The sequence below is a fragment of the Symphodus melops genome (assembly GCF_947650265.1).
Source record: "Symphodus melops genome assembly, chromosome: 3".
Lineage (NCBI taxonomy): Eukaryota > Metazoa > Chordata > Actinopteri > Labriformes > Labridae > Symphodus > Symphodus melops.
In genome coordinates this window covers 16,639,468-16,667,349 of record NC_136693.1, presented here as the reverse complement: position 1 = coordinate 16,667,349, position 27,882 = coordinate 16,639,468, and the positions used below count along the sequence as shown (strand labels likewise).

At 41.2% G+C, this 27,882-nt stretch overlaps 3 protein-coding genes across 6 annotated transcripts; 2 read left to right on the top strand and 1 right to left on the bottom strand.

Moving 5' to 3' along the window:
• Positions 1 to 3,260: 3,260 nt before the first annotated feature.
• LOC306821639 (trans-1,2-dihydrobenzene-1,2-diol dehydrogenase-like) lies at positions 3,261 to 6,481 on the top strand (the record flags this gene model as incomplete). Its single annotated transcript, XM_079340181.1, has 7 exons — positions 3,261 to 3,350; positions 3,469 to 3,580; positions 3,661 to 3,824; positions 4,590 to 4,842; positions 5,463 to 5,587; positions 5,773 to 5,923; positions 6,258 to 6,481. 7 exons carry the CDS (start codon positions 3,261 to 3,263, stop codon positions 6,365 to 6,367), a joined length of 1,005 nt encoding a protein of 334 aa, XP_079196307.1. The 3' UTR covers positions 6,368 to 6,481.
• Positions 6,482 to 7,841: 1,360 nt separating this feature from the next.
• Positions 7,842 to 11,582, top strand: dhdh.2 (dihydrodiol dehydrogenase, tandem duplicate 2). The gene is made up of 7 exons (XM_079340180.1): positions 7,842 to 7,977; positions 9,243 to 9,354; positions 9,566 to 9,729; positions 9,843 to 10,095; positions 10,656 to 10,780; positions 10,997 to 11,147; positions 11,461 to 11,582. Exons 1-7 carry the CDS (start codon positions 7,888 to 7,890, stop codon positions 11,568 to 11,570), a joined length of 1,005 nt encoding a protein of 334 aa, XP_079196306.1. The 5' UTR covers positions 7,842 to 7,887; the 3' UTR covers positions 11,571 to 11,582.
• A 138-nt stretch (positions 11,583 to 11,720) lies between these two features.
• pkma (pyruvate kinase M1/2a) lies at positions 11,721 to 26,070 on the bottom strand. 4 transcript variants are annotated; one of them, XM_079338763.1, is made up of 11 exons: positions 25,955 to 26,070; positions 20,436 to 20,611; positions 20,073 to 20,164; positions 18,007 to 18,138; positions 17,700 to 17,886; positions 17,312 to 17,582; positions 17,011 to 17,161; positions 16,631 to 16,783; positions 14,731 to 14,897; positions 13,138 to 13,319; positions 11,721 to 13,010 (listed from the first exon to the last, which is right to left on the bottom strand). In XM_079338763.1, the coding sequence occupies exons 2-11, from the start codon at positions 20,590 to 20,592 to the stop codon at positions 12,904 to 12,906; spliced, it is 1,599 nt and encodes a 532-aa protein (XP_079194889.1). In that variant the 5' UTR covers positions 20,593 to 20,611; positions 25,955 to 26,070; the 3' UTR covers positions 11,721 to 12,903. The 4 variants fall into 4 exon arrangements, with proteins under 4 accessions (XP_079194889.1, XP_079194890.1, XP_079194887.1 ...); XM_079338764.1 differs by lacking the exon at positions 25,955 to 26,070 and adding an exon at positions 25,167 to 25,374; XM_079338761.1 differs by lacking the exon at positions 25,955 to 26,070 and adding an exon at positions 23,724 to 24,010.
• Between the last annotated feature and the right edge of the window lie 1,812 nt (positions 26,071 to 27,882).

Genomic DNA, 27,882 nt, shown 5'->3' with positions numbered 1-27,882 from the left:
CACAGCAGTAGGCAGGGGGAGCACTACTCACAATGGCAAACAAGGATTTGGCTGACAAGAACCACGGAAAGGCATGAAAAGTGACTTGAAATGCAGAATGGCAACTTGATGTAATAACTCTATGTGTGGCTGTATTCACTCCCCCCTCCCCATCACTAACATCCAGATGAAGGTCTGCTAAGTCAGCTCTGGTCCAGCACGCTCCTGCTCTGCAGCTCAGTCTCCCAGTGTGTGTGCTGCACACAAAGATATGACTCTCAAAGGGTCGCTACAATGCCGGACAATTCAAAAGCTCCCATTTCTGCTTGCTCCTCTCACTCTCCCTCTATCACACTTTTTCTAATGGAAAAAAATAACCCGGCCCACACATCAAAACATGCTGTAACATTGAAAAAATTCCCTTTTACTCCTTGCTGCACACTTTTCTCTCTCCCTGGATTCATCAAACTCCTAACCAGCCCTCAAAATGGCTGGTACCTCTTGGCGCTTGTCTAGCCTGTCACCTTTCCTCTGCAGTGACCTTGAGACGTAAAAAGGAGTGATGGGGCTCCTATAACTGCTGTAACACAGTTCTTCTCTCTCCCCATGTAGTAAAAAAAACACAGAAGCATAGATGGCTCTCACTTACACTGACAACTGAAGGAGGGGGAAGAAAAAGCCTTTGCATATCCACATCAATCAAAACAGGATTAGGGTGCCTCTCTCTGGTCCTTTTTATTTCCCATTAACTTGAAGTTGCTGATGAAATACGGAGCTTTTTAAAAGTAACTGGGAATGGAGAGCACCAATGTGTCTTTCACTTGGGTAATTATGTTATATTAAAAACAAGAGTAATAAAATCTGATTTGTTTCCAAACAACCAGCTCGTTGTATATTATAAATCATCTAGTTTTGAGAAAACACAACTGTAGTCGCCTCTCATGCCCTTTCTAATAAATAAATAAAAATTAAGTACTGGAAACATCTCCAGCATATTAGTTTGGAGGCTGTATTCTGACACTGCTGAATTGCCATTGTCAATGACAAAGAGGGGAAGAGTCTTTCTGACAGCAATATAAACAGATGAAATGACATGACAATGTGTGAAACAAAACTGTCTGCTGTGATCAACCACCTTCACATGCAAAGTGATCCGCCACCCTCCAAGGAAACTGCTGTGACCAGTCACGTGACTCATTTGATGCCATTCTTTCATGCCCTGTTGGAAAAGAGATGCAGAGCAGAGATGATGCATGAATTCTTAATCAAATAAAGACAGTGAGAAGTGATAGGAGTGGAAGGCAATCGTCCTGGCCATGCTGAATTAATGAAGCGCTGGCTTCCTTCCGCATGCCAAGTTTCTGAAAAACTCTGCTCATCACTGTTCTCTGTCTTAAACCATCTTGACCATCCGCCTCTATCCATGGGCCGGATCAAAAAACTATCCAAAAACTCTACCATGTGATAACCATTCTTCTGCCGCTCTCAGTGAAACTGAAAGACAGATCATTTTAGCCCACAAGCTGATTCTCCTCATGACCTTGAGCTCATGCGTGGGAGGGGTGGCATTCTGCTAGAAATGTGGGTTCTGACTCTCTGCTGAAAAGTAGTAATCCATAGTTCATCGGAGGACTTGGAAGTTGGACACATCTGTCATACAGTCCTGTCCTAGTCCTGTCCAGAAAACACGCCTCTTTCCACCTGAGCCTCTGCTCCATATGCCTGTCTGCTGACAGCTCAGAACCAATGCATTGCTTCACACCAATTCAAAATCTTGTTGCACTTTTGTCTTGTCAGGTCACAGCTCCTCCTTCACACCTCAACTTTTGTGTGCATCTGTATCCTTGTCCCATTTCTCACAAAAAAGAGAAAAAGATAGAAACAAAAAGTCTCGATAACTGAAGGTGGAGTTGGACATTCCCATGGCAACCAGGTCTTGTGGTATAGACAGGGATATTGGGCCAAGCCCATGCCATTTGCATACAAATTGCCCAGCTGGCACCTTGTTGTTATGACAACGGCACACAGCTCCCAGAATTCATTTGGAAGTGAAATACAAAAGGAAAGCCAGTGAGGAGAGTCATTGATGAATTTTTTTGTCCCTCATAATGAAGATGCTGCTGACACTGAAACTATGTTCTCATGGAAATCCAATCACAGGAAATGAGAAAAACCATATATTTTAACAGATAATGACTGAATGTAGGTCACATTGAGTGCAATATTACATGGGTATTTATCTGCACCATATTTTACAGCAGAAAATTTCATTAAAAATTGGAAATGTTGGTGATATAGTGTAAAAATATTATACTATCTACACTGGAAAATACTTTTTTCCCCTTTCCAAAACGATACAAATTCTACAAGACTCCTGACAGATACTTTCCAAAAGAGCTTGTGTCTTCTTCTTGGCTCACCTATTTCTGCAAACATTTATATAATGAATAAGCCATGAGCCATGCCAAATTCTCAGAGCTTGAGAGGGAGAGAGTGAACTCCGCTGACAACACAGTGTCCTCTACTGGCAGTGTGCTGCAGGAAGTTTACACACCCGCCTGTCTGGCTAAACGGATAATATTTAGCTCAAGGGCAACAGAGCTGATGCTTTTCCATAGTCATCCTGGCTCAGCTTACTGGCTGGTTAAATTGCACTGCCGTGGGCTCCACGAGCTTTTGGTGAACCCAGCAGATCTATTTACCCCCAACAACCCCCACCAGCCTGTGATTTAATCATTGACCTCTGTAGGGCTGTAAAACCATTGAAGGATAATCAGTGGCCCCCTCAGTGGGAAAAAAGCTGATCCTGGACCCAATACTTGACTTTTGTAGTATGGAAGATTGCTGATCTCAGGGCAAGGTTAGCCTCCTGCCCTGCACACATTAGACTACACTTTTCCTTCTTAGCGGTTAATATTAAGAGCCCCAATGATGGTGTTGTTACAGATTGTTAGAGACAACTGGTGCAAACCACTTCAACCTGGGTTAAAAGGCCCGTGTCAGCATCAGCACAACAACAGGGTCCTGTGTGTGTGTGTATGTGTTTATTTGTGCGTTGTACCCTACCTTAGGGTTACAACAGAAGGAAGGTGACACATCCTCCATCCCCAGCATATAAATGCAGGAGCCTTCTCACTAAAATGCTGCTGGCTCTGAGGCGTAGCAGGTAAGTGTGCTGCTTCCTCGTGAACGTGCAACCTTTACCAAGGTCATCTTGCCAGCAGCTCAGATCTTTACTCAGGCACCACCTTGCTCATTTGTCACTTACAATCCAATTCAACATGGCAACCCGTTGGGGACTGTGCGGTGCAGGGAAGATCAGCAATGACTTCAGTGTTGCTCTGAAGACTCTACCGCCTGAAGATCACCAGGTACTTTATACGAATACACTTACTATACCTGTATTGTCAGTCAGATTTTCTCTCTTGCTCTGAACACAGCTACTAACAGAGCAACACTGACATGCATGTCTTTTTTTGTTTGCATTAGATCGTAGTTGTTGCATCGAGGAACTTGGAGCGTTCCAAAGAGTTTGCCAAGAAGCATGGTATTCCTAAGGCTTATGGCAGTTATGAGGAGCTGGCCAACGACCCAGATATTGGTGAGTTGAGCACTATGGGCAGCCACAATGAATGTTCGTTCCCCTTTGAAGCTGAGTCTTGAATATGTGTGTCCGAACAGATATTGTGTACGTGGGAGTGCTGCACACAGAACACTGGAAGGTTGGTCAGCTGTTCCTGAATGCTGGGAAGAACATCTTATGTGAAAAACCTTTCGCAATGAACTCAAACCAGGTGAAGGACCTTGTTGCCTCAGCGAAAAAAACCAATGTCTTCCTCATGGAGGTAAGTTTGAAGTGTAACACTGATGTAGACCTTTGCATTTGGGCCGCAGATGGGTTTAGGTTTTATTGCATAATATACATTATTATTATTATTATTATTATTATTATTATTATTATTATTATTATATTGATTCAAATGAAAACAACTACATTATCTGTGTGTATGTAGGTACAACTGTATAGCTCTGGAAAAAAATATGCTTACCAGTATCTTTACTGTTGAATATTTCACACACTGTAGCTTTATTTATTTACGTTTTCTAACTTCATATATTGGTGATGACGAAAAACAAAAAGAAAGTAGGCTAACTGCTGCCAGCTAAGTCAGCTTATAACCCCCTGTAAGACAAAATCTAGTCATTTTGATTAAAACAATTTTTCTAGAGAAACATTTATTAATGTGAAATTTGACTTTTGGAATTAGCTTCTAAAAGCTATGCAATGCCATTGGTGGTTGTAGCCCAGGTTAAAAAAATCCTACCAAGCAGCCTTTTTTGGTAAAAAACTGACATTTACGTAAGTGCTTGTAATGAGAGCATTTACAGCACAGGGGAGTCATGTGGGAAGAAAATCCCTTATTGTCCTGGGACTTTGTATTGCTCATGGTACATGAAAACATCTCGTCGTGACCAGAACAAATGCCACAACAATCCTGGGAGGTTGGGGAGGTAAAGAGCTGGGTTAATGAACTGCGGCTCAGGTGGAGTTTCAGTAAAATAGTTATAATGTTGCAGTGATTCTAGGCTTTCCTTTCTGTCTCTCCCAGGCCATCTGGTCCCGTTGTTTCCCCCTGCACGGTGAGGTGCGCAGACTACTGGCGGAGGAGGCAGTCGGGGAAGTGAAGCTGGTAAAGGCATACTTTGGCTCCCCTCAGCTCCACATCCCCCGCTCGGTGCAGAAGGAGCTGGGTGGTGGTGGTCTCCTGGATATAGGCGTGTACTGCCTGCAGTTTGTGCTGATGGTGTTCAATGGGGAGAGGCCAGAGTCCATCCAGGCCACAGGGGTTCTGCTTGACTCAGGTATGATTCAGCACGAGGGTCATGCAGCAGAAGTGGGAGGTCGATTAGAATCATTAAGCTCACTGCATGACTCAGTTATCACAAACTGGGTATTGAAACTACTCAACAAACACAAGAAAATAAAAACACTTTTATCAACTTTCCAAAATGCAAACACCTTAGGGAAGAATTCCTCTCAGAGAAAATCCTAGACTTATCTTAAAAAAATGTCAGACTAATCCAAATCCGCCCCCGAGAATACAGTAATACAGCAAAACTGGCAGGGGAATTTGTAACTGCATGTCTCACAGCAAGATATCCTTCAATGTAAAACCATCACACTATCCATGTAATGAGCATTTCTTATCTCTAACTTACCTTTTTGCAGAATATTTGACAATTTAATAGTGCATTGATATGAGCTTCTTCCCCTTTTTTTAATCAAAAATTCATGGCAGTAAAGCGGAACAGAGTTGAACTGATTTGACCTAATTGAAGTGTTCTGATCAAAAATGCATTGAAATGACCTAAAGTGATCTGAAATGAATGGAGACTGAAAGGAAATTGAACTGATATCCACTGCAATATTCTAAGTATTATTTTCCATGTTACAATTATTGACTTTTCTAAATGTTTGGCAGGGGTGGATGAGTCCTTGGTTGTGGTGATGAAGTTCTCCAGGAACAGGATCGCCTTCTGCGCCTGTTCAATCTCCACTCAACTTTCAAACGATGCTGTCATCAGTGGCACTAAGGGCTCCATTAAAGTATGTACAAGGAACATTTGGATTAATTAAGAAATGATTGAGACATGCAAAAACTGAGCTGACTACTGATTACTTTCACATTCAATTAAACTTCAGTATTCAGACATCCATACCCACTGCTTCTAATAACTTAAGGTTTAATTGATTGGATGAACACGGAGATGCGTTGTGTTTTTGACCTCCAGGTTGTTGGCCCAATGCATTGCCCCACAAAACTTTTGGTCAACGGCAAGGAGACGGAGTACCCTCTGCCTGAACCTTGCCTCCCTCTGAATTTCACAAACAGCACTGGGCTTCGCTATGAGGCAGAGGAAGTGAGGCAGTGCCTGCTTAAAGGTAGGTCATGATAAAAGGAAAGTTGTGTATTGGGCTTCAAAGAAATGGAATTGTTTGAACAACAAGAAACCAACATTTCAAAGGTAAAGTTAAAGACAGACCATGCAATTCAATGAAATGCTGCATTAATTAGGCCTTTTTTTTAGAATGTATAATCAAATGAGTTTAAATGTATCAGATTGGTAATTAGTCCTTGAAATGTCCTCTTGCATACTGAATAAAACCCCTATAGTTTCATTAATTTCAGTCATTGTATATATGCTTATTTTTTGACTCCTTAAAAACTGACTTTCAAATGGCCTCACTTTCCTGGTAAACTCCTCTTTATGTTTAGGACTTAAGGAGAGCCCACGGATGCCTCTGACAGAATCCATCTTAATGACAGAGATCATGGATGAAATCAGGAAGCAGGTGGGAGTTGCCTTCAGCCAGGACAGCCAGTGACATCATCTTGAAGCTGGTCTGTTTCACCTGACCTAAACCCACTCAGGCAGAACAGACGGAGCAGCTCCAGGCAGTCTTCAGTTCTTTGTGATGAGAAGATCACACAATTCATGGACAATGAGTGACAAGACCAGTGATAAAATACACAGTAAATTCAATAAACCTTTTTGCATTTTATGAACCAGTTAGAGCTTTTCTACCACAGAGTCAGCACGATCAACAGCTTGTATATGTCTGTACAATACACTGCATGATGAACTCTGTGAGATTACACTTTTTTTTGTAAAACACGTTTTCAACCAGATCATCCCAATGTATACGAATAGAACAACCATGTAATGTGTAACCCTCCTGCCATCAAGTTCTGGGCCTAAAACAAATTGTCACTAGGAAGTTTGTGATTGATGAATCCAATAAAGGACTGATCGTGAAAGCCTTGTTTTATTTCAAATATTACCCAGTAGACCTGGAGTGGCACATTTGAATATAAGTGTTCTGCTGATGCCACAGCAGCCGTGCAAATATAGATGCATTCTCTCCATAAAAAACAAGTTGCATCGAATGGTCTGGACATAGAAAAACCTTCATGAGTCAGCAAAGAGCATGGCTCATGAATAACTGTTCTCAACCTTTTGGGCTCAGAGATCTCAAAAACAGGAGGAGGTCTTGTTTGACTCAACCTGTTAAATGCAAAATTGATGCAATATCATTTCCCCCACTCTATTGCTTGTCAATGAATAATATCAGATTTATGTAGCTATACATAAAGAATAGGGGGGTTAAACATGTTTTTCTCTGTGCTGCAACTTTGAAATATTACATTAAGAGGAGGAATTATAAATGGACCAGAAAGTCTCAAGCAATACAAAGAGATTTAAATTTATATTTTTTCGAGGCCTGACCTCCATCCAACATTCCAGATGGCTATGAAAAAACTATCAAGAGAGATAGCAAATAATTAATTGGAAAGATAATATATCTTTTAGTACAACTCTTATTTATTTTAATTTATATTAGAAGAAAAAAACATTAATACATGTTACTCATGAATAACTTGACATTCCTGCGTAAATCTAGCACAATACAAAAATTATTCAAAAGTAAAATAAATACAAAAATACTATACAGCCTATAGTCTGATACCTTGATAAAAATCACATTACAAATACTAGGATAGAAAATGGTCTATATTAAATTTAAAAAAAAGAAGAAGAAAAAACCAGAAACGCCTATAGCAATTAAATTAGAATAAATAAAAAGTCATCCTGAGTTTCTGAGAGTTTGTGAGATAGCAGAAAAACTCAAATGAAAACATGTCGTAGTCGTGTTGTTTCCTTGTAATCACTGCGAAGGTCATGCATTTGATCAGCCAGCATGAATCGTCATCACTGTGAAGTTATTTTTGTGCTCCGTCACACAGGCAAAATTAATACTTTGTCTCCATCTTGTGGCAGAGACGCAGCAGTATTGATTTTGAACTCACTGTTCTCACTAAATCAGATAGATTATTGTCGTCCAACATGGCAACCAGGTGGGGAATCTGCAGCGCGGGGAAGATCAGCCATGACTTCACTGTGGCTCTGAAAACTCTTCCTCCAGAAGACCATCAGGTAGATTAACACATAGTTACACTGCCGCAGGTTCATACTGTGTTTCCAATGTATGATACTGTAGCGAGACTTCTTAGCTCCGTGCTGACTGTAAGAGTTTGCTGATCCCGACAATCCAAAGGTTAAATATGTTTAGAACTGGTAATTCTGCAAGCTTCAAGCTTATGAAACCATTCGTCAGGGAGGGACATCATAAACTAGTACAAGTTTTAGTGTTAGAAGCACAAGGTGTTAACCCTGATAAACTTTAGTCAACTTTACCGTAGGAAAAAAAGTAACATGACACTGTCAATGGATTCCTGTTCCTCGTGTCTCTGACTGTTGTCCTGAGAATTCTCAGTTTACTGTAGCCTATAGTTTTTTGTTGTTGTTGTTGTTTTGTTTTTAATAATTAAAGGAAGCCTACATTCTGCTCAAATTGCATAAATGCTTTTGACATTTTTGTCATATTTAATATTTATATTGTCTGTTATATATAAAACGAACATGAAATAACCACTCCAAAGACCCTTGAATTTATCCTGACATTCAATTCCAATCCAAACTTAAAAACAAAAAGACCCTACGATTTTTCCGCTGTGTAACTGTAATATAGCTCAGATTAAATAACGCTTATTTTCAGTTTGATCATGTAGGCAACTTTCAGCTAAAAAAGAAGTCAATCCAGATACTTCCAATGGCCATTCGAGCTTCCAGAGTAGACAGTTCCAGAAGCCTAAAGGCTTTATATTAACCATGGCCTTACTGCAAATTAAAACTGCTTCTAGCCAGGTACAAATAATCACTGGCCCTTTTTATGGCAACTGCCAAGGTCAAATATTGTACAACTCACCTGTTCAGGTTATATGACTGCTTAGAGTTACACATTAATGTGGATGCAGCCTCTTTAATCATTAATCTAAATCACTCTTTATTTGTATAACACCCATTCATTACAAGTGTTAGCATATCTCAGGACACTTTACAAAAAGCAGCTAAAAGACCTTACTCTTTAAGTGGTACATGGGCTATTGCTGTCCTCGTAGGTCTCATCTAAAGTGAGTCAAGCCTGTGCAAGTAACCCATCAAACCTGTCAGAATCATGCAGAACATGTGCTGCATCTCCACGTTGGTGCTTTTGGGAGAAAACAAGCCTCAGATGTCAGGCAGCCTTTAGTCAGGATTACAGATTGCAACAAGGATATTTTCTTGTAAATTTAGGGCTTTTCATTCAGGTGAAGCAAGAGCATTGTGTTGAAATAAAGTGTTTGAATGTGTATACACAGGTTCTGGCTGTGGCAGCTCGTAAGTTGGAGGATGCTCAGGAATTTGCCAAAAAGCACAGCATCCCAAAGGTATATGGCAGCTATGAGGAGCTGGCAAGAGATCCAGATGTAGGTGAGAAATTGCTGATTGGTTGATGCATCTTTGCATTTCTTAGGTAAATAACTGCAAGCCTCCAATTACACATTTTCTGCATCAAACATTTCAGTCAGGGATAAACTTTAGAACAAAAGACAGCTGTCAAACTACAATTATTGTTCCTGTGTATATTATACTGCCACTATCGTTTTGACTGACAGAAAGTTATGTTTTTGTGTGAGCGCAGATGTGGTGTACATTGGAGTTATCCACCCTTATCATCTGAAGACTTGTCTTCTCTTTACAAATGCCAAGAAAAACGTCTTGTGCGAGAAGCCACTTGCCATGAACACAAAGGAGGTGAAGGAGATCCTGGCCTCTGCCAAACTCAATGATGTCTTTTTCATGGAAGTATGGCCATAGAAGAAAAAAAAGAAAATAACATTTATTATACAGCCCAACTTTCTCTTGCACTCGCTTTAATTACATTTGCTTTCAGAAATGCTTCCATGTCTGTGTGCTAGGCTGTCTGGACCCGATTCTTCCCGGCCTCAGTGGAGATAAGACGGCTCCTGGCCCAGGGGGAGGTGGGCGAGGTGAAGATGGTGAAAGCTGAATTTGGCAGCCCACTGTTGCACATCCCAAGAGCAACGCAGAAGGAGCTGGGTGCAGGAACAATGCTGGATCTCGGCATCTACTGCCTGCAGTTCATCTGCATGGTGTATAACGGAGAGAAGCCCGAGTGCATCAAGGCCATGGGAGTGTGCCTGGAGACTGGTAATGTAAAAGTGACCAGTAGGGGTCTCGTGGACGTGATAACTGATACTCTGGCATTCAAAGATGGAGAATAATGCTTAAAAAGTATTTATGATGACATATGATGTTAACAATAATAATATCTAAACACAGGTGAAAAAAAAACAGTGGCAGATTTTTTAACCGTGTTTGTGCCTATGCCTATGTTGACAGAGAGGAGGTTCATAGTCTTCTTTTTTTTTTGCCACCGTGATTCCTTCTGTGTATGCGTTAAGAATTTTTAACCAAGGGAGTGTCCTCTGGCCTGATAAGACTTCAGCTCATATCTCTGTCGTTTCATTTTGGCACTATAAACAGTAAGGTTTGATTGTTCAGACGCCTGATGTCGTCCTCCTTTAACACAGTATACAGTGAAATGACCTTACTCAACATTTTCTTTTGTTGGTGACGTTCATGTGACACTACAAGAATCATTAATGTTGCATCTTTTCATTCACTACTTTAGTAGTGTATTTGTTACAATAGTTACATTATATATGAATTGAAATATGAATATATTAGTTATTTGTAATATGTTGCAGGGGTTGATGAGACTGTAATTGTTTCGCTGAAGTTCTCCAGGAACAGGATGGCAGTGTTTACATGTTCTTCTAGCCTGAAGCTGGTCAATGATGCTGTTATTTTGGGCACAAAGGGCATCATCAGGGTAGGTCATCGTAGCAAATTCAAATAGTTTAAGTGTAGCATTAGCATGCACCATCTGCATTAGCATTGTTGAATGTAAAAGTTGGGTAAAGTAAATATAAGGAACTTCATGTGTTCAGCAACACAAGTATGGAGTTTTCTGTTACTGCATAGATGAATAGGTGATTATATCTCTGCTGTTATTGTTGTGAAAAAAGCTTGTTGCATTCTTTTCTAGGTCCCTGAACATATGTGGTGCCCAACATCCTTAGAGGTAAATGGGAAGGAAACTCAGTATCCAGTGCCAGAACCTTATTTGCCTCTCAACTTCCTCAATAGTACAGGGATGCGTTACGAAGCAGAGGAGGTTCGACAGTGTTTGCTTAAAGGTAATGTGACATGAAGCATGTCTCAGTCTGTAAATACTATACTACTTGCACTGTCAAGACTGGAACATTTGGCCTCTAGTTTATTTATCAAGTTCACATAGTACTATGAGAGGTTGGATATAAACCGCATCATCACGGTGTTGAACTCAAAACATTTAATCTGTATGTAATTATCAGGCAGGGTTTTTTTTTAATGCTTGACATTGTTGTTATAGACCAACTCAACACCAGGTGGCATCAGACGTACTGCAATCTTACAGGCCTGTTAGCATAATTCCTGCATGCACTGACACAGTTTCATTTTCCCACGTAGGGCTAAAGGAGAGTGCAGTTCTCTCCCATGCAGACTCTCTGCTGCTGGCAGAGGTCGAGGACGAGATCCGCCGGCAGGTGGGGGTGACTTACAGCCAGGATTGCCAGTAAATGTAGACTATAAAGAAATGCTATGTTATGAAATTGGTTTTCCTTCGATTCTTTACTGACTGTACATCTAAAGGGATTGCAGTAACCCAGGCACCGTGAATCATAGTCATTCATTTTCACATTAAAAAAACATTCAAAGCCGAGGAAAGGTTGGTGCTTATCTCTTTTATTGATGGAAATCCAGTCTTTTAGGACAGCTCAGTACACCAGCTATACATTATATTTCCTCTTTACATAAAGTTAGTTCTCACACTCTAGCGTTACAATCCAGAGTATATTAGACACATGAAGACAGCTACAGTGGGTCATCAACACAGATGAAAAACAAGCAGAGGGGGGGGCCGCCCTTCACCCACTGGGGCTGAGAGGGACGCAGCTATGCCCTTTCCTCAGCTCCTTTTTGTGAGAACAAAAACCTACAAGTGCTCATTCACGTCATTCGATGTTAGTGAACCAAACCATATTCATACAAGCGCCGACTTAGAAATAATCCAAATGCAAATAAACAAAGGCTTTCAAACATTTAGTAACACAAAACATAGTAACTAGCTCAAACAGTAAGACATCCAAAACTAACGTTTCTCTAAGGTCAGACAAAATATAAGTAGTATTGGATGTCCCGAGACAAAACTTTACCATTCAAAAAAGTCAAGTATAATATTGAATGCAACGTTGTCTGGAGTAGATAAGGAGTGCAACACTTAAAGGTAGACATGAACACGGTGACGGCTGGCTTTAAGAGAGGACACTTCATACAGATATCACTACACAAGGGTCTGTTTAGGTGGAGCAAAGGCTTCACCGTGTACGATCAATCCTTTTGATTTAAGATGCCACAAGTTTGTTCATTAAAGAGGAGTGTGATCAGTAATTTGTTACACTACTAATAGTGCTCTGTTGAGATCAGCCTGCACCGCTACAAACGCAACCTAAACAAGCCAGTAAGCGCATGCACACAGACCAGGATGTATTCACTCTCAGACTGGTTGGTTTACTTATAATTATGAGTGAGTGAATAAATACAGCAGTTTTCTGGTCAGTGTGTATTCATCTGAAGCCCTGCAGAATGGTTTGACTGAGAGAACCCATGTGAAAGGAATAGAGACATAAATTGGAATAGTATGAAACAGGCCTCCACCCTGCCCATGAAGGCTATAACCTATGTGTGTGTTTTTTATTTTTAATTCTTTGCATTATTGGCTAAATGCTAAATTTCTGCAGCCATTGAGTCTATGAGCTCAAGTCTTAGAGTGAAAGGGCTGTGAGCTGGAGTGGAGCACTATGAAATAAAGATGAACATGAAGGGAGTCAGCAGAGCAGCTTTGCTGGCTGTTCAGGCCACCAGAACCACACGCATGGTGTTGGTGTAACCGGAGCCTGGACGCCAGCCTGTCAGGACGATGACAACGTCTCCCTCTTTGAAGAAGCCCCTGGCTTTGCCTGAAAATATAAAACATCAATTAACAATTACAGTTGCTTTTATTAAGTTCACAGTCTCAAAAGCTGCTGTTGTGCAATACTTATGAGCGGCACAACAGAATAATAAAAAGCTGGCATGTATACTCACCCATATCCATAGCAAAGTTCACACGCATGTCAACGTCCTCAGCCCACACATCGTGAGAAGGCTTGGTGTAGAGGACGGGAAAGATGCCACGGTACAGGTGGGCCTGGCGAGCTGTCTGAGCGTTACGGGTGACGGCGATGATGGGTGCACGGGGCCTGTACCGAGAGAGCAGGTGGGCAGATCTGCACAGAAACAGAGAGACACTCGTATATAAGATTCCCTTACACTTGCATTTCTAACATTGGCCAAATTATGACAACAAAGGGATGGATTCAGCTATTTATAGTCCTTTCACTTCTACTGTCCACCAAGAAGTTTTAACAGTAACATGTTGAATAGATTAAAGAATGAGCATGGATTATTTAGATGCATACAAATGCAATTTGAAACATTTTCTTTAAAACATACATTCAAAAGCATTTTTCACTGCATAAACCATTAACATTAATACTTCACAGGCAAAATGAAAATTAGTTTGATGCAAATCCAGTCAATTCAGTAATTCAATGCAATTTTACGCATGTGTTTATAGATATTCTGACCGATTTAGGGTCAGCAGAGCTCCTGCGTGTCAACTGGATGAATAGAAAAAAAAAAGTAGGACGCTGAACAGATTTTGTCAATGCAGATAAAGCCCTGAAAGGTCCAATCAGTAAAAACAATAATGACATGTCAAATGTTCAATCCAAATGCCCCTCCACCCTGAATATAACAGGCGATACCCCACTTTATGACAAAGTGGCGTATAGCCGCAAGCAGTGTGTGTACAACTTAAGTTTCCAAAATGTTTTGCAAATGTTTGAAGGATGTACATTAGGATCGTCTCTAGGCAACACAACTTTTCTTAATCTGTTTCAATCTCCCTCAACCTGGGCAGCAGCAGTCAGACACAAACACACAATCAAGGGAGGGGGGATTTTGTTGGAGGGAGAATCATGATCCATGTCAGTCAGGTGGTTGTTAATTCTGCGACTGCCTTACCTTGAAGACATGTCCACCTCTATCCTTCTCTTCCTTACCTTCCAGTCTTGGTGAGAACAATGAAGGCACTCGCACAACATTTGAACGAGGACTCGACAGCTCCCACAGCTACCGCCTCTGAAGGGTCTCTGGTCAGTTGGGAGTGTCTCCTCAGCTCCTCAAACAGTTGTCTGTGGAAGGTGGCTGCCTCAGCCTCTCGTGCTATCTGAGCACAGAGGGACCATGGAGGAGGAGGAGGAGGAGGAGGAGGAGGAGGAGGAGGGGTTACCACTACCACAAACAGTCACTCACACCACTGGGAGTGACTGGCAAATGTTTAACTAGACCCCTGGTTAACAGTAAGGTGTTGGTTTAATGATAGCCATTAAAGCTTACTGAAAGAGGCTAAAGCCTATCAATCAAAGCTTATGGGTAAAGGGTTAGCTTTGTGTCCTTTACCTTCAAAGTCAACTCACGTTGGAAAACAAAATCAACCAGCAGTCTTATTTAATGTATTTGCCAGGTGCTCCCAGTCATGTCTGCACACAGTCCCTGTCTAACCCTACACTCCCTCTCCTGAACTTCCGGTATCATTGTCCTCCTCGACCTGCCAGGACAAGATTAGCTCCCTACCTTCCAGAGCCAGTGAGCACAATGATCCCAGAGGCTAAGCTCTTAAAGGAGGCTTCAACAGCGCCGATTGCAATAGCCTCAGCAGGGTCTTTGCAGTACGGCGTGGAGCGGCGCAGGTCCTCAAACACCTGCCGGTGGAACATGGCTGCCTCGGCTTCGCGAGCAATCTGGCACAAGTGAGGGCAAGATGCATCAAACACAGGCATTTCCACACCAGGCACACGCAGATGGAACATGGGTGAGAAAAGTGGGTGGAAAACAGGAGAATGGACAGGAAACAGAGGGACAAAGTTGAAGGCACAAGAAGAAGAAATGGGGGAGGAGGGGGGGGGGGAGTTTGGATGTGCAGTTAGTGTTATTTTAACAGATCCATATATTACGACAACCATAAATATGAGAAGATAACATTCTAAATAGTAGCGCAGCACGGCCCATGCTAATCTGGAGTCAAAGTTACTGTAGTGCTGAACTAACCATACTATTTAACATGAACCTTGAAGAATATCACAAATATATAAAAAAAGGACCTGACTGAAGTTATTTAGGAGTGGAGAAGAAAAGGAAGCTGTGAGTTAAAAAGCAAAACATCTGCACACATGCAAACACAGCCAGGAGGAAAGAATAAGAAACCAGTCTGGTTGAGGTGTCAAGGTGATGTTTGAAGGTCAAAGTGGCATGGAAGCAGAGTTGAGTCAGTGCATGCGTCTCAATACACATGGTTTGAGCTCCAAGAAGAGCTGCAGTGAACTCCAGGTTGTTTAAGCGCCCTGTGCAACTTGAGTGGAAGGACAGTGAGCTCAATAACAGCTGCTGAGTCACATCAGCGTCTGCATAGCAGAGTGTCGCTGCGTTTAGTGCAGGTAAGCAAAGAAAGGCTTGAACAATAAAAGATAGTCAGGGAGGGCAGCATGAACTGCTTAGTCCTCCCATGCAATTCATAGTAATTGCTTTTTAATACAAGATTACAATAAAATCAAATTACTAGATCTTAATCTTGTGAATGTAAATGGGTTGAGATCTTAAATGTGAATCTTTCCCTGACTGACAAAACAAACAATGACGTGACGAAGACAAACATGGATGTTTCAGAACTTTTTGTTATAAATCATTGGCTTAGTCAATCATCAAAAAATTGCTGAATCATCAAAAATGTATACAGAATATCACAATCCTTTTAAATATAATTAAGGCACTACTTGTTCCTGCTCGTCACATCTTTTAAAAACAAGTACCGGTACATCGATGTGTTCAAGGCTGAGTTAAATATTCACATGACTTCTTGGAGGAAAAAAAGCACATCAAGGCTTTTGAGCTACGGAAGGCCGGACACCGAGTCCTTGCTAGAAGGAAAGGGACAGTCAAAGGTTTGTTGGACCACTCTGTCTAAAAAATGTCCCTTATGTAAATTATCATAGTTTTTTGTGCCTCATTGAAACTAAATCACAGGGATGCAAATGTAAGATAATCATTATTAAAGTCTCTAGATTGTTGAGGTTTGAATGGTAAATGATGATGTGTTTATGGTTTATCATCCCTAAATAAAAAAGAATCATTTAAAATAAGGTAAATGGATAAATAAATAAATCAATGATAGATTCTTCCGGTTAGCCAAACAACTCCACTGACACCTTCTTTAACTGATAATTTGCAAAAGTGGAAAAAAAAAAAGCTGCTGAATCGTGCAACTGAGAATCACATGTGAAGAACAAGCAAACAAAAAGAGAAAGAGCCAACCACTGGTCTGTGACCAAAACAAGTGAAGGGGTTAGAGAAGTGATAAATCATGCAAGATCTACCGGTACTTCTTCTCTCTAATCCTGGGTTAAATTAAAATGACTCTTCATGCTTTACATCAACTATAATGCTTATGCTTTTCTGTGTTTGAAACACATGGACTCACCATGTGCTGTGTGCGCACTGCCTCCAGGGGGTAATCTCCCTTAGCAGTCTCTCCGCTCAGCATGATGCAGTCTGCGCCGTCCAACACGGCGTTGGCTACGTCACTGCCCTCAGCACGGGTGGGTCTGGGCTTCTTGATCATGCTCTCCAACATCTGAAAGTCATCCGTGTGAGTGAGTTAAAGGGTAACATTCACACGACGCAAAATAACAGCGTTTGGTGATGAATGCGTTCATCATTTTTTTTTTTTTTTTTAATGAAGAGTAACTAAGGCTGCTCTTTTTCACGTTCACAAAAACTGCAGATATTTACACTGAAATCTGCAAGTCATCGTCAGGCACAAACACCAGAAATACACTTTGTCCTTTGCCTATGAATTACCTGAGTGGCACATGTGATGGGCTTGCCAGCTCTGTTGCAGCGACCAATCATCATCTTCTGGGCTAAGAAGACTTTTTCTGTGGGGATCTCAATTCCCAGGTCACCACGGGCAACCATGATGCCATCGCTGGCCTCCATGATCTCATCAAATCTGCACAAAATATATATATAACTTAATTTTAAGTTAATTATCATGGGATGTTCCACTTTTGTTCAGATCACTATTGTCCAGCAAAACAAAGAATCAATCATCCATTCATCCAACATGAAACCTTGCACACGCACACACAAACACACACACCTGCGTACACCCTCGTGATTCTCAAGCTTGCTGATGATCTTGATGTCTTTGCCTTTCTCTCCCAGCACCGCTCTGACGGCGTGCACGTCGGCTGCTTTGCGGATGAAGGAGGCAAAGACCATGTCGACTCCATGCTCCACACCGAACTGCAGGTCCTTGATGTCCTTCTCTGAAACAGCCGGGAGGTCTACAGCAGCACCGGGGAGGTTCACTCCCTTTTTGCTGCCCAGGGTGCCACCGTTCTCGATCTCACAGGTGAGGTAATCAGAACCTGAAGTGCAGAGAAATGCATTAAATAAGCTGAGGCCTTGTGTGGGTATGGATACAGTGCAGAATCCTTAAAGAGCAGAAGAGATTCTTTATTTTTGTTTGCCAATCCTTCACTAACCAATCTCTTTAACTTGCAGGGAAATAAGTCCGTCATCAATGTAGATCTTGCTGCCAATTTCCACCACCTTGGTAATGTTCTTGTAGTCGAGCCAGAGGAGCTCATCGCTGCAGTTGTCCTGGTTAGAATCATCGATGGTAATCTTGATCATGTTGCCCTTCTTCAGCTCCACCTCAGCTGTGCCGCTCTGTCGGAAAAAAAAAGTGAGAGTTTGACTCGTTTTTGTTCTCGTGCAAAAAAAAAAAAAGCTCATAAAAAGGAATTCCTTTTAGTGAGTAGAAACAAGAACAGACGATGCTAAACTCACTCCCTGGATGAGGCCGGTCCTGATCTCAGGGCCCTTGGTATCCAGGGCGATACCGATGGGCCTGTACTGGATACTTCCAGGCTCGAAGCTCTCACATGCCTCACGTACATTCTTGATAGTCTCTGCATGGTACTAGACAAAGGAAGAGAAAAATAACTGAAGATATATGGAGCATTCATGTTTTTTTTTAAGCCGTGTTTTTCTGCTATAACACACATTTGAATGAGAGGAATAAAGCAGACGCGTGTGTATTACAGTTCCTGTAAGATACTGACTTTATCAGGCCTGGGTAATTAAAAGATAAAGTGGGACTGACAACTCGCTCACACGGTCATTAACATGAGTCATACTGTCAGCATCACCATGGAGTCATTCAGTTCATTAACCACCTACCGGTAGTTTGAGAAAAAAAAAAAAAAAAAGGTGACACTGCCTACAGACCCAATCATATGCATGCCATTTTACATGTGTCCTTGAAACACACCACATTTATGGCGACATCTCAAACATTACCTTTAAGAACTGCATTTCTCAAAGAGAAACCAAGATTGAGGAAGTGCTTTGTTTCGGGAAATTTCTCTGAAAGTTGCTAAACAAGAGACTCAATAAAACCGACATTTCTAAATGCCAACCTTTAGTAGAACATAAACTGACTTGTTGAAAAAACTCATGTGGTCTGGAATTGCTTACATTCTTAACAAAGTGTGGAAAAAAATAAAATAAAATTGAAAATTATCTGCTACAGATGTTGAAAATGGTGATGCCACATGGCATTTTTAATATTATTCAGGCTGTTTTAATTAAGCGTTACTGTCTGAGTTTGGAACAATCTATTGTCTATTTTCAGTCTCCGTTAAAAAGGAGACACAGACTACGTTTTTTATGGCAACAAACTAACAAAGCCTAGCATATGTTTTGTTCTCTGAATCCAGCCTAGCCTTCAGTTTTAGTGAAACAACCCTCAGGCGGTAGGTACTATCCACCGAGGCCTCAGGATGCCTTTGAAATGTATATTCTAAGAAAAATCATGGTGATTTAATCAATGTCAATGTAGAAAAACTCCTCTCGTATTTCCTGACGAAGAGGTCAAAAGACTGTAAGCTCATATTCAAAAATGTTCATCATCACATGGCAGAATGTCATTTTATAAAAACTTATTGAAACTATTGAACAATTTAGTTATAAATACAAAGAACCCCACTTTTAAATCTGTTGATTAATGGGATGAGCATCTTCAATGTGTCCCTGTGTGTCTGTCACCTCACCTGGACTCAGCCAGTCTCTCTCACCACTGGTTTGAATATCACGATTAATTGGTTTGGCGCATGTAGTTTTTTCACCTCTTTTTTGCAATGTGTATAAAATAAATAAATAAAAAAGCTGATTTTGTTTTTGTCCAATTGTGTGATCGAGTCGGTTCTTTGTCCTGCAGTATCTTGATCTCGGTTCAAGCTAAACTTTATAAAATGTCCAAGATCAATGAACCTAGGGTAAAGAGTGCTGGACGCCAATGTGGAAGCTTTACTTGTGAAACCTTATTTCCTGAGGAGATTCCTATTTCATATCACACAGTGAACAGATTATAAATAACCAAGTGATCTCAGGTAAGACACACGTATAAACACTTAATCAGGCCACATCGCTTATCAATGCGGTTATATTATCCAAACTGTTATCCATGTTAGCACTACTTTATGTCCATTCATGCTGGCTGGCCTCGTCTTGCACAATGTGGGAAGTTGACTTGGGTTTACAGTAAATTACGTGAGGGCTAACTGTGAGCGCTGTTGACCTATTACTTTCACCATACTTATTTCCTGTAGAGTTACAGCAGAGCTTTATATGCTTAAAAAGGACACAAGATAAAAAAAAAAAAAAAAAAAAAAAAAAAAGCAAACACTGACACGTAGATCAACATGACCAACCGATACCATTGTGTGATAAAGCACAGAACCGGGCGTGATGAAAACTATCAGAAAAGTGTAAACGTGACACGGAACAATGTGACTAGTGAGCTGCACTTTCCCAACTCTTTTACACAACGGACAGGGTTGTTGAGGACCCACCTCGTGTGTGCCGTGAGAGAAGTTCATGCGAGCAATGTTCATTCCAGACTTGATCATCTCTTTCAGCATGTCCACAGAGCGGGAGGCCGGTCCTATGACAATCGGGAACAAAGACATAGTGTAACTTTTGATTTATATTTATGGCATTTTCTTTAAGTTAAATATTAATTTACTTCTACTAAATTCATCAGTTAGAGCAGTGCTGTGTTTGTATATTTTATCATCAGGAATTAATTTGGTTATTGTCTGTTTGACATTCCCTCTGAATTAAAAAAAAAGGTAATTGTGACTGTTAATACTTGTGCAGCCTGAGCAGAATCCTCACATCAACCATATATCACAGGGCCTTTAAGGTTAACCAACCGATAGTGCAGATGATGCCGGTGTTTCTTGCAGTGGTGGGCTCAGAGTCGATGTCCAGCAGGCACATGTGTTCCAGGAAGGTGTCGGCCATGGCAGCATTGAGCTGCTGTGTCTGGATGAAGGCAGAGCCCATGTCTGGAACCTTTGGATGAGGCATGTTGTTCACTGGTGAAGTGCTGAAAAGAAATAGGAAAACCTCAACACGGAGAAGGCCACTCGCAGCTTTCAAAAGGTAACAAAGTGGGAAAAAAAAAAAAAAAAAATCAACCTCGTCCGCACTTGGCTGACAAAAAACTAACAAGAGACAAGTACTTTCACAAAGTGGTTGTCTTCACGTATGATGTCCCGAGTGCTCTTCTGTAGGTTCATGGAATTCTTTAATACTCAGGTGTCACACATGAGCAGACTTTAATGACACTGGATCCCTCCCCGTTCTGCAAAAACACCATAACCCACCATACTTCTCTGAAGAGTCACAGACGGAGAATATTTTTGCATTCATCAATTAATTATGTGGATCTCATATCCATTTATAACTCACCTCACTACTTAGACAAAGATCAATCAAGATTAAGGCAGACTTCCTGATTAAATTTATTTATCTATTTAAAGAATGAGACATTGTAATCTAGTTTGACTTTCACTCAGTACTTGCCTTTAGGTTGCATGTTCACTAATGTCACATAAAATAATTAAAAACAATAGAAATAATAGTTTTTAAGTATCTCTATACTGTGAACAGTTTTGAAAAAATAACATAAATCTTCAATTCTTAGCTATATATGAATCCATCGAGCAGTTACACCATATGGTACACTCTGTACCCCCCCACCCACTTCTTTCTGAGTCACCCATGGCAACGACATCTTCATCATCCGGGTTGAATTGGCAAGCTTTGATCACGACTTTTAAACCAGAAAATGGCAAAACAGAACAGACAGTGGCATGTGGTGAAAGGAGGAAAGAGGAAAGATCAAAAACTAAAATCTGTGCATTCTCATTGGATCAATTCTGTCATGTGCACATAAGGCACCGGGATGACACCCCCCCCCCCCCCCCCCCCCCCCTTCAGTCTATCAATGCCATACAACGCAGTTTAATAGCTCATTCAAATCAAGGCTTGTCTCAGCATGCAGTCAAAAGGTATTTATGTTTGAGCAGGGTGCAGCGTTCAGCTCACCGGCGATGAGGCACGTTCGACTGTGGCTCTAGTCGTCGCGGTTACATAACTACAGCACAGCTCGGGGGGGCTGAAATGCTTGCTTGAACAGTAAATCTGGCGACACAGCCAGTAGTAGAAATCTGTGCAATTCAAACACCGTCTGCGCTGACACATTTTAAGCATCAAGCTATGTGATCACCGGTGATTTAGACGTTTCTGGACAAAATGTTGCTCCTAGAAAGATTTTCAAATGCACACATTCGGACTACATCTGTAGCCATTTGGTGTTAGATGCACTTATCATACACTGCTTTTACTACTGCAGGCAACACTGTTGAGTGTATCATCACAGATGAGGGGATGATCTAATGTTATGTGTTCATGATCACACATCTTCGGTTCAAAAAGCCACACAGTGATGGGGAGAGATAGCTACAATAACACATTATTAAAATAAAGCTTTTATAATTTGAGAATTCAAATGGGTATTACTATTCCCATCTTAAATGTACGAAACTGCCTTCAGAATAAAATGACTTCCTGCCAACATTAGATGAGTCCAAAGCAGCCAGTGGAGGGATCAAATTCAGGCTGTTTAAATTATACATCGGAGTGAGCTTCACCAAATGACACTCTCACTAGTTGCTCGTTTGGCAGAACCGGACAACAAATGAACTCTCTTCACTAGAAGCCCCCTGATCGTTTTCTGATCCCCTAGACACAAAAAGCAAGACAGCCATTTGGGCTACAAAAGAGGGTCCCTCACTATCATAAAGACCCCCTCCCATGTATAAGGTCACACACTACAGTAACTGTTCTGCACTCACACAGGAGAGTTGAAAGTTGCAAATGGAAATGTCAGACTGCTCTAAATGTTGTCGTCAGCTACTGCTGCATTCGACAAGCTGTCTTAAACTTGCTCTTCTCTTACTCATCGCATCCTAATTACAAATGCGTCACGTGAGGGGGGGGGATTCCAAGCTGAGCCATTAAACTAACACGCTCCCTCAACAGAACCACGGACTGATGATGTAACAGCCCAGTCAATGGGGCAGACCAGTGCCATACCAGTGCTGTACGTGAGCACAGTCACATCTCACCACTGCAGAGCACAGTGCATCGCAGAGGTGGGATGTGAGTGGGCTAAACCACGGGGAAAGACTGCAGAGGGGGGAGGAGTGACTCAGACCTGGCAGTAGGAAGGAAAGGAAAGGTAGTGCATGGTTTCCAGTGTTATCCATTCATAGAATAATCACGGGTAACTTTGAGAAACAGACACAAACGGTTCTTCATGCATTTTTCTACATTCAGATTTTAAACTAAATTCCCATAAAAATAGCAGGACGGCCTGAGTGGACCATTCCAATATGCATCCTGGTGCTGAAAGGAGAAAAAAGAACTCCTGCTATCTGCATGACTTTCATGAAGGGATCAGATGTTGTTAGTGAAGAATTCACAGCCTGTATCTTTGTCGACTTATTACAAAGTCATTGCCAGGCCACTCAACCTTAAATACAGCGAGCATCTCCAAGGTGAGAATTTATTTTTGGAGCTATTAGCAGCAAAATAACTGGCTTAGGAAACAAGTCCGCCTGATCTAACAACTGAAAGTTATGTGCGGTGAGACAGTGACTATCCTTTTCCGAGTACAACAATGTCATGATCTACCTGAACTGGCTTGCCAACTTCTAGTAAAACGAATTACATCATTGGCTTTAATGGCTGGCCGGCAGACACTGATAGCATGTCTGACCTTAGAACAGCCACCACAGAAGCAACAGCAGCCAGAGTAACCCTGACACACATGCAGGGCTAACTTTAGAGTTGGCTGCTAATAATCCCCTTCAATCCCTTCCCACAATTTCTACCTTTCTGCCACACTCTTATAAAATACACACAGTCAACATTTCTCCTGACTCTCTAAACAAAGCACTTATCTTATCTTGAACGAGGTCTTTGCAAATATATGCAGCCAATGCAGCACTGCTGTCAGTGTGACATGACATTTAGTACCATCTACTATGAATGTGATGTAACACTGGGCTAATCCGAGCTCGCGACAGAGACAGAAGCTGGTTTCTATCAAGCACACTCACTCACAGAGATTGCACGTTATCTCTACATACCCCCAGCAGTTCCTCCTCTTCTTTATAGGGACAAACAGACACCTCACTACCAGTGTCCTCGAATATAATCCCAGAGTGCTGGAGCTCCCCCTTCTAATAAGCCAACCTCTTCCTGCAACAGCAGTCCAGATAGAAGTGACCGCTGCAGCGTGCGTGCATACGTAAGACACTTCCAGGAGCTCTGGAGTAAATCCCTTCAATGAGGATAAAGGACACGGAGAGCGTCTGCTGTGACCAAGCAATCGCCATGACCTGATAGCATGGGAGCACATGAGACTTCGACTGGGACACAGCACAGCACAGCAGTCACATTAATGTACCGACCAGCGTAGGTTATACAACCCCCTAGGGTTAAAAATGGAGTCTTGGCTAAATATAACACACCGCATGCTGAGTCTGTTTGTAGAAATTGAATACAGGGAGAATGTACGGTGGTATTTACACTATGTGGGACTGTAAACTCCAAATGCTTCGATGTGGCAATGCATGGACCTGAGTTCATGAAATGCACAGAATGCGGTGCATATTTTAAAAATACAAATAATCAGGCTTACTTCGTCTGTATGCATGTTGGACTAAAGCACCTTACATCAAATGGAGTTCAGTGTGCAGTCCAGTATATCTGCAGTAACAGAGGAATACCCATAATTGGTTGTGCTCTACCTCGTGGCTCGATGTAGCATTAGTCAGCAGACAGGCTATTGTGGGACGAACAGCATGGGAGTAGTGCCAGCTGCAAAAGGCCTTATCTACTGTGATGACTAACAGCTCAACTGCAGCTGAAGTAGCTTACCAACAACTGCAGGTCAAGGATTGGATGCTTACCTGCCGAAATGCTTTTTTGATTACGAAGAAAACATCAAAAGCTATAGCTTAACTCATAGTTTCACCCAGCAGTATATAATGCTTTAGTTTATTTCAGAAACAGTTAATATCTGTAGATAAGCAGTGTTGAGAGCTGTATGTGATGTTTAAAGAACGACAATGGAAATGTTCTACAGTGACTTCACATTTTGCGACAGGGCCTTCAGCCAGGAAGGACAAAGCAATGACAGTGTCCCCCAGAGTTTAGTTACTCACAAAGAAACCTGTTCTCATGCAAAACAAAGACTATGCAGGCTGCTCCTAAGCCCTAAGCATATGCTATGTATGTTGTAGCAGATATAACCATAAACTATTTCAACATTAAATGCCCCTTTCATTGGTCTTCTGCCTCCTCATTTGAAGGAAAGGCTGAGAAGCCGGGAATAGCTATCAACTTCAAGTAGCTTATAGCACAAAAACAACAAATAGAAAACTAAAAGCCTAAGACATTAAAGGGAAAACACTATTTACTGTAAACAAGGCCTTTTATCTGTGGAAATACTGAGACAGACAAAATGCAGTGAAGCTGCCTAAACAATGCAACATTTAAATACACCATATTTGAGGACGTTTTCTTACCTCCTCACAAACAAAGTTTATGAAAAACTATGAGAAGATGTAATCTATGGATGAAAAAAATGACTATTAATTTATCTATCGACTCAAATGCAGTGTAAAAGATCACAAAAACTACAAATGACTCTCAAAACGTCTGTGAATTTAAGATTTGGTACAATTAAAGTGTTTGGTTCAAACGTATCTAATGATAAAACACAGATACACCGTCCTGACGATGCGCTAAAGGTCACGTTCTCATCCTGCGTCACATTTTCCTGATCTTAGGACATCACGGAAACCGACCAATGAAAGACCGAGAAGACGCAGCGGCCACACCCACATCAGGAGGCAACAGGAAGCGATTTTTAAAAGCTTCATACTTTGTGCATCACGTTTAAATTCACCAGTTTAGATGTAAGAACCGTATTTCGCCACAACTTAATAGTGAAGTCTGTTAGTTTTAAGAAATAGAAGCAACTGTTTTGTGCGCTAAAAGTCCATCTTCCTCTAGTTATCTTCAATAAACTGCATTTTACGATGCAACGTTGAGGAACACACAAAAGCAGGAATGGAAATGGTCCATCTACGCCTATCAATTAAGTCCAGATATTAATATATATATAGGAATATTTCGATAGTAAACGCTGTGTTGAATGAGGAAACAAGCCACGAGTCACCGACTCGTCTCTTCCCACACTTACCGGGTCACAGGATGAAACCTCAGATACAGGAGAAAGCTAAATGCTTTAAAAGGAATTGATGTGAAAGCGCAAAAGTCAAGTTATACAGGTCTTGTTAAGGATACCCACCTTGTCTGGATGAGGAAGTGTTTGGACCGATCTGACTGACTGCCGTGAGCTCAGCTGAAGGTGATCTCTCTAGTCCCTCAGTCTATGCACGACTCGCTCTGCGGAACTACTTCCTAGTGATGCTGAGAGATATTCATCCGAGAAAAATGGGCAGATGAAAAAATATTAATTAACTTCTCTTACGCGTAAGAATAAACTGCACGCATATCAGGCCACATACACACGTGCTATGTTTTAGTATTATTCATGAATGACATAAAACATCAAACATTAAAACGACGCGGAGGAATACGCAAACGCTCTATGGAAGTGCTAGGTAAAGTTGGGTAGCCAATCAGGTCGCGTTAAAGCATCAGTGGAGCATGAACTCAGACATGTGATTGTGATTGAGGATGGCGCGTTGTAGTTTTTTCATAGATGCATCAGTCGTTGCATGTCCGTAACTATTATCGGCATACTGAATGTAGCCGTAAACCACTTTGAAACAATCACAATTTGTCACAATGTAAGTATTATGTTGCTTCATAGTAGAGCAGATTTCAAATAATCACATATAGGATGCGTGATCCCACATGTTTCACTCACAGCATTTTCTTTTAAAGCTAGAACAATTGTTTGTTCCAGTATGTTTGATTGTGAAAGGCTGGTAAAAATTTAGATTATCATGTTTCGTTTTTCAAAGGCGTGGGGGCTTGGGTCATGACTCAAAGTAGACCCCGTAATGTGCCATGCCGTATTTAACTCAAGATCTCCATCTAATGGTTAAAAATAATAATGCAGTTTAAGATGCCCCCCACTGAAATTCCTTTTTAAGTTGGTAAGTTTTGGATCTTTCATATTGAATAGGCTTATAAAAAATATTATATTATATAATAATGAATATTATGAATAGCTCTTCAAATAATTCCTTCGCATTTAATTTGTTTCACATTTCATCCATTTTCCAGAACGACGTACAATCGATATTGCAGTTCTTCTATTCTTATTATAATACATTAGGAATATCATGAAAGTATTATTTTTTTCCACATATCAAGGCTATGATAGAATGTACAAACCTTTGTTGATCTGTTCTGCAATCTGTCACATCTATAACCAGACATAAGGTGTCCAGTGCACGCTATAGACATCTGTCACAACAATTAATGTAGTTGTTGTGATAATCAACTCTTCCAAGGAGAAGCTATGATAAACTAAGTAATTGCAGACACAAATGCCAACCATACCTCTATCATTGTGACAGAAACATGTAAACATCAAACTGATTAGGATAAAAGACAGCCTGACAAATAAACTCCTCTGAGTATGAATTAGTTGGCAGACACAGAAAACTTTTTTTTTTCTAGATTAGCTGTGACTGACTTTAAAGGTGCATGGTCATAGTCTCCTTCTCTTTGTCTCCTTCTGCTCTCACCTGTTAGCAGCTCTTTTGGTGTTAGCACTGCTGCCTCCACTGCCCATGCTGCTGTCTCACTGGCTGCTGGCAGCCTCTGCTTGGATGTACGCCACTCCAACACCTGAAGCCAAAGGACACACCTGTGAAGATGAGGGACAGAGCTTCCATCCAGTCACCTTGTCTGCTGGCCAAGCCCCGACTGTCAGTCAGTATTAGACATGAGGAACTGTAAGACGCTGAGGGAACATGGACAGATTAATCTCAAAGATAAACCCATAGGTAGCCCTCTCTTGCTTCTAACTGTAATAATATGACACAAGCTCAGTGACTAAGTATTAATCAGTAGTTATGAAAAGGTATCAAACAGTCCAACAAAAAAGCACAACATACGCACAACTCCATAAAACAGAAAAACTAAAACAGCGCAAATGCATACTGATTATATCACAATCATATGACAATAATAAGACACGGGAAGGGGAATAACAATGGTAAGGTAAGGCAACAATGGCACATTTCAACAAGGCAATTC

Excerpts from the sequence above, each read along its gene's own strand:
- pkma (XM_079338761.1), bottom strand. The coding sequence starts at position 23,995 with ATGTGCTCCCATGCTATCAGGTCATGGCGATTGCTTGGTCACAGCAGA. Across the intron at positions 17,162-17,311 it reads AATCACGAGGGTGTACGCAG|ATTTGATGAGATCATGGAGG; the intron begins GTGTGTGTGTTT and ends TATTTTGTGCAG. Across the intron at positions 13,320-14,730 it reads GTGCTCACTGGCTCTGGAAG|ATCTGCCCACCTGCTCTCTC; the intron begins GTAGGGAGCTAA and ends GTTTCTGTGCAG.
- dhdh.2 (XM_079340180.1), top strand. The coding sequence starts at position 7,888 with ATGGCAACCAGGTGGGGAATCTGCAGCGCGGGGAAGATCAGCCATGAC. Across the intron at positions 9,730-9,842 it reads ATGATGTCTTTTTCATGGAA|GCTGTCTGGACCCGATTCTT; the intron begins GTATGGCCATAG and ends TCTGTGTGCTAG. Across the intron at positions 10,096-10,655 it reads GGGAGTGTGCCTGGAGACTG|GGGTTGATGAGACTGTAATT; the intron begins GTAATGTAAAAG and ends AATATGTTGCAG.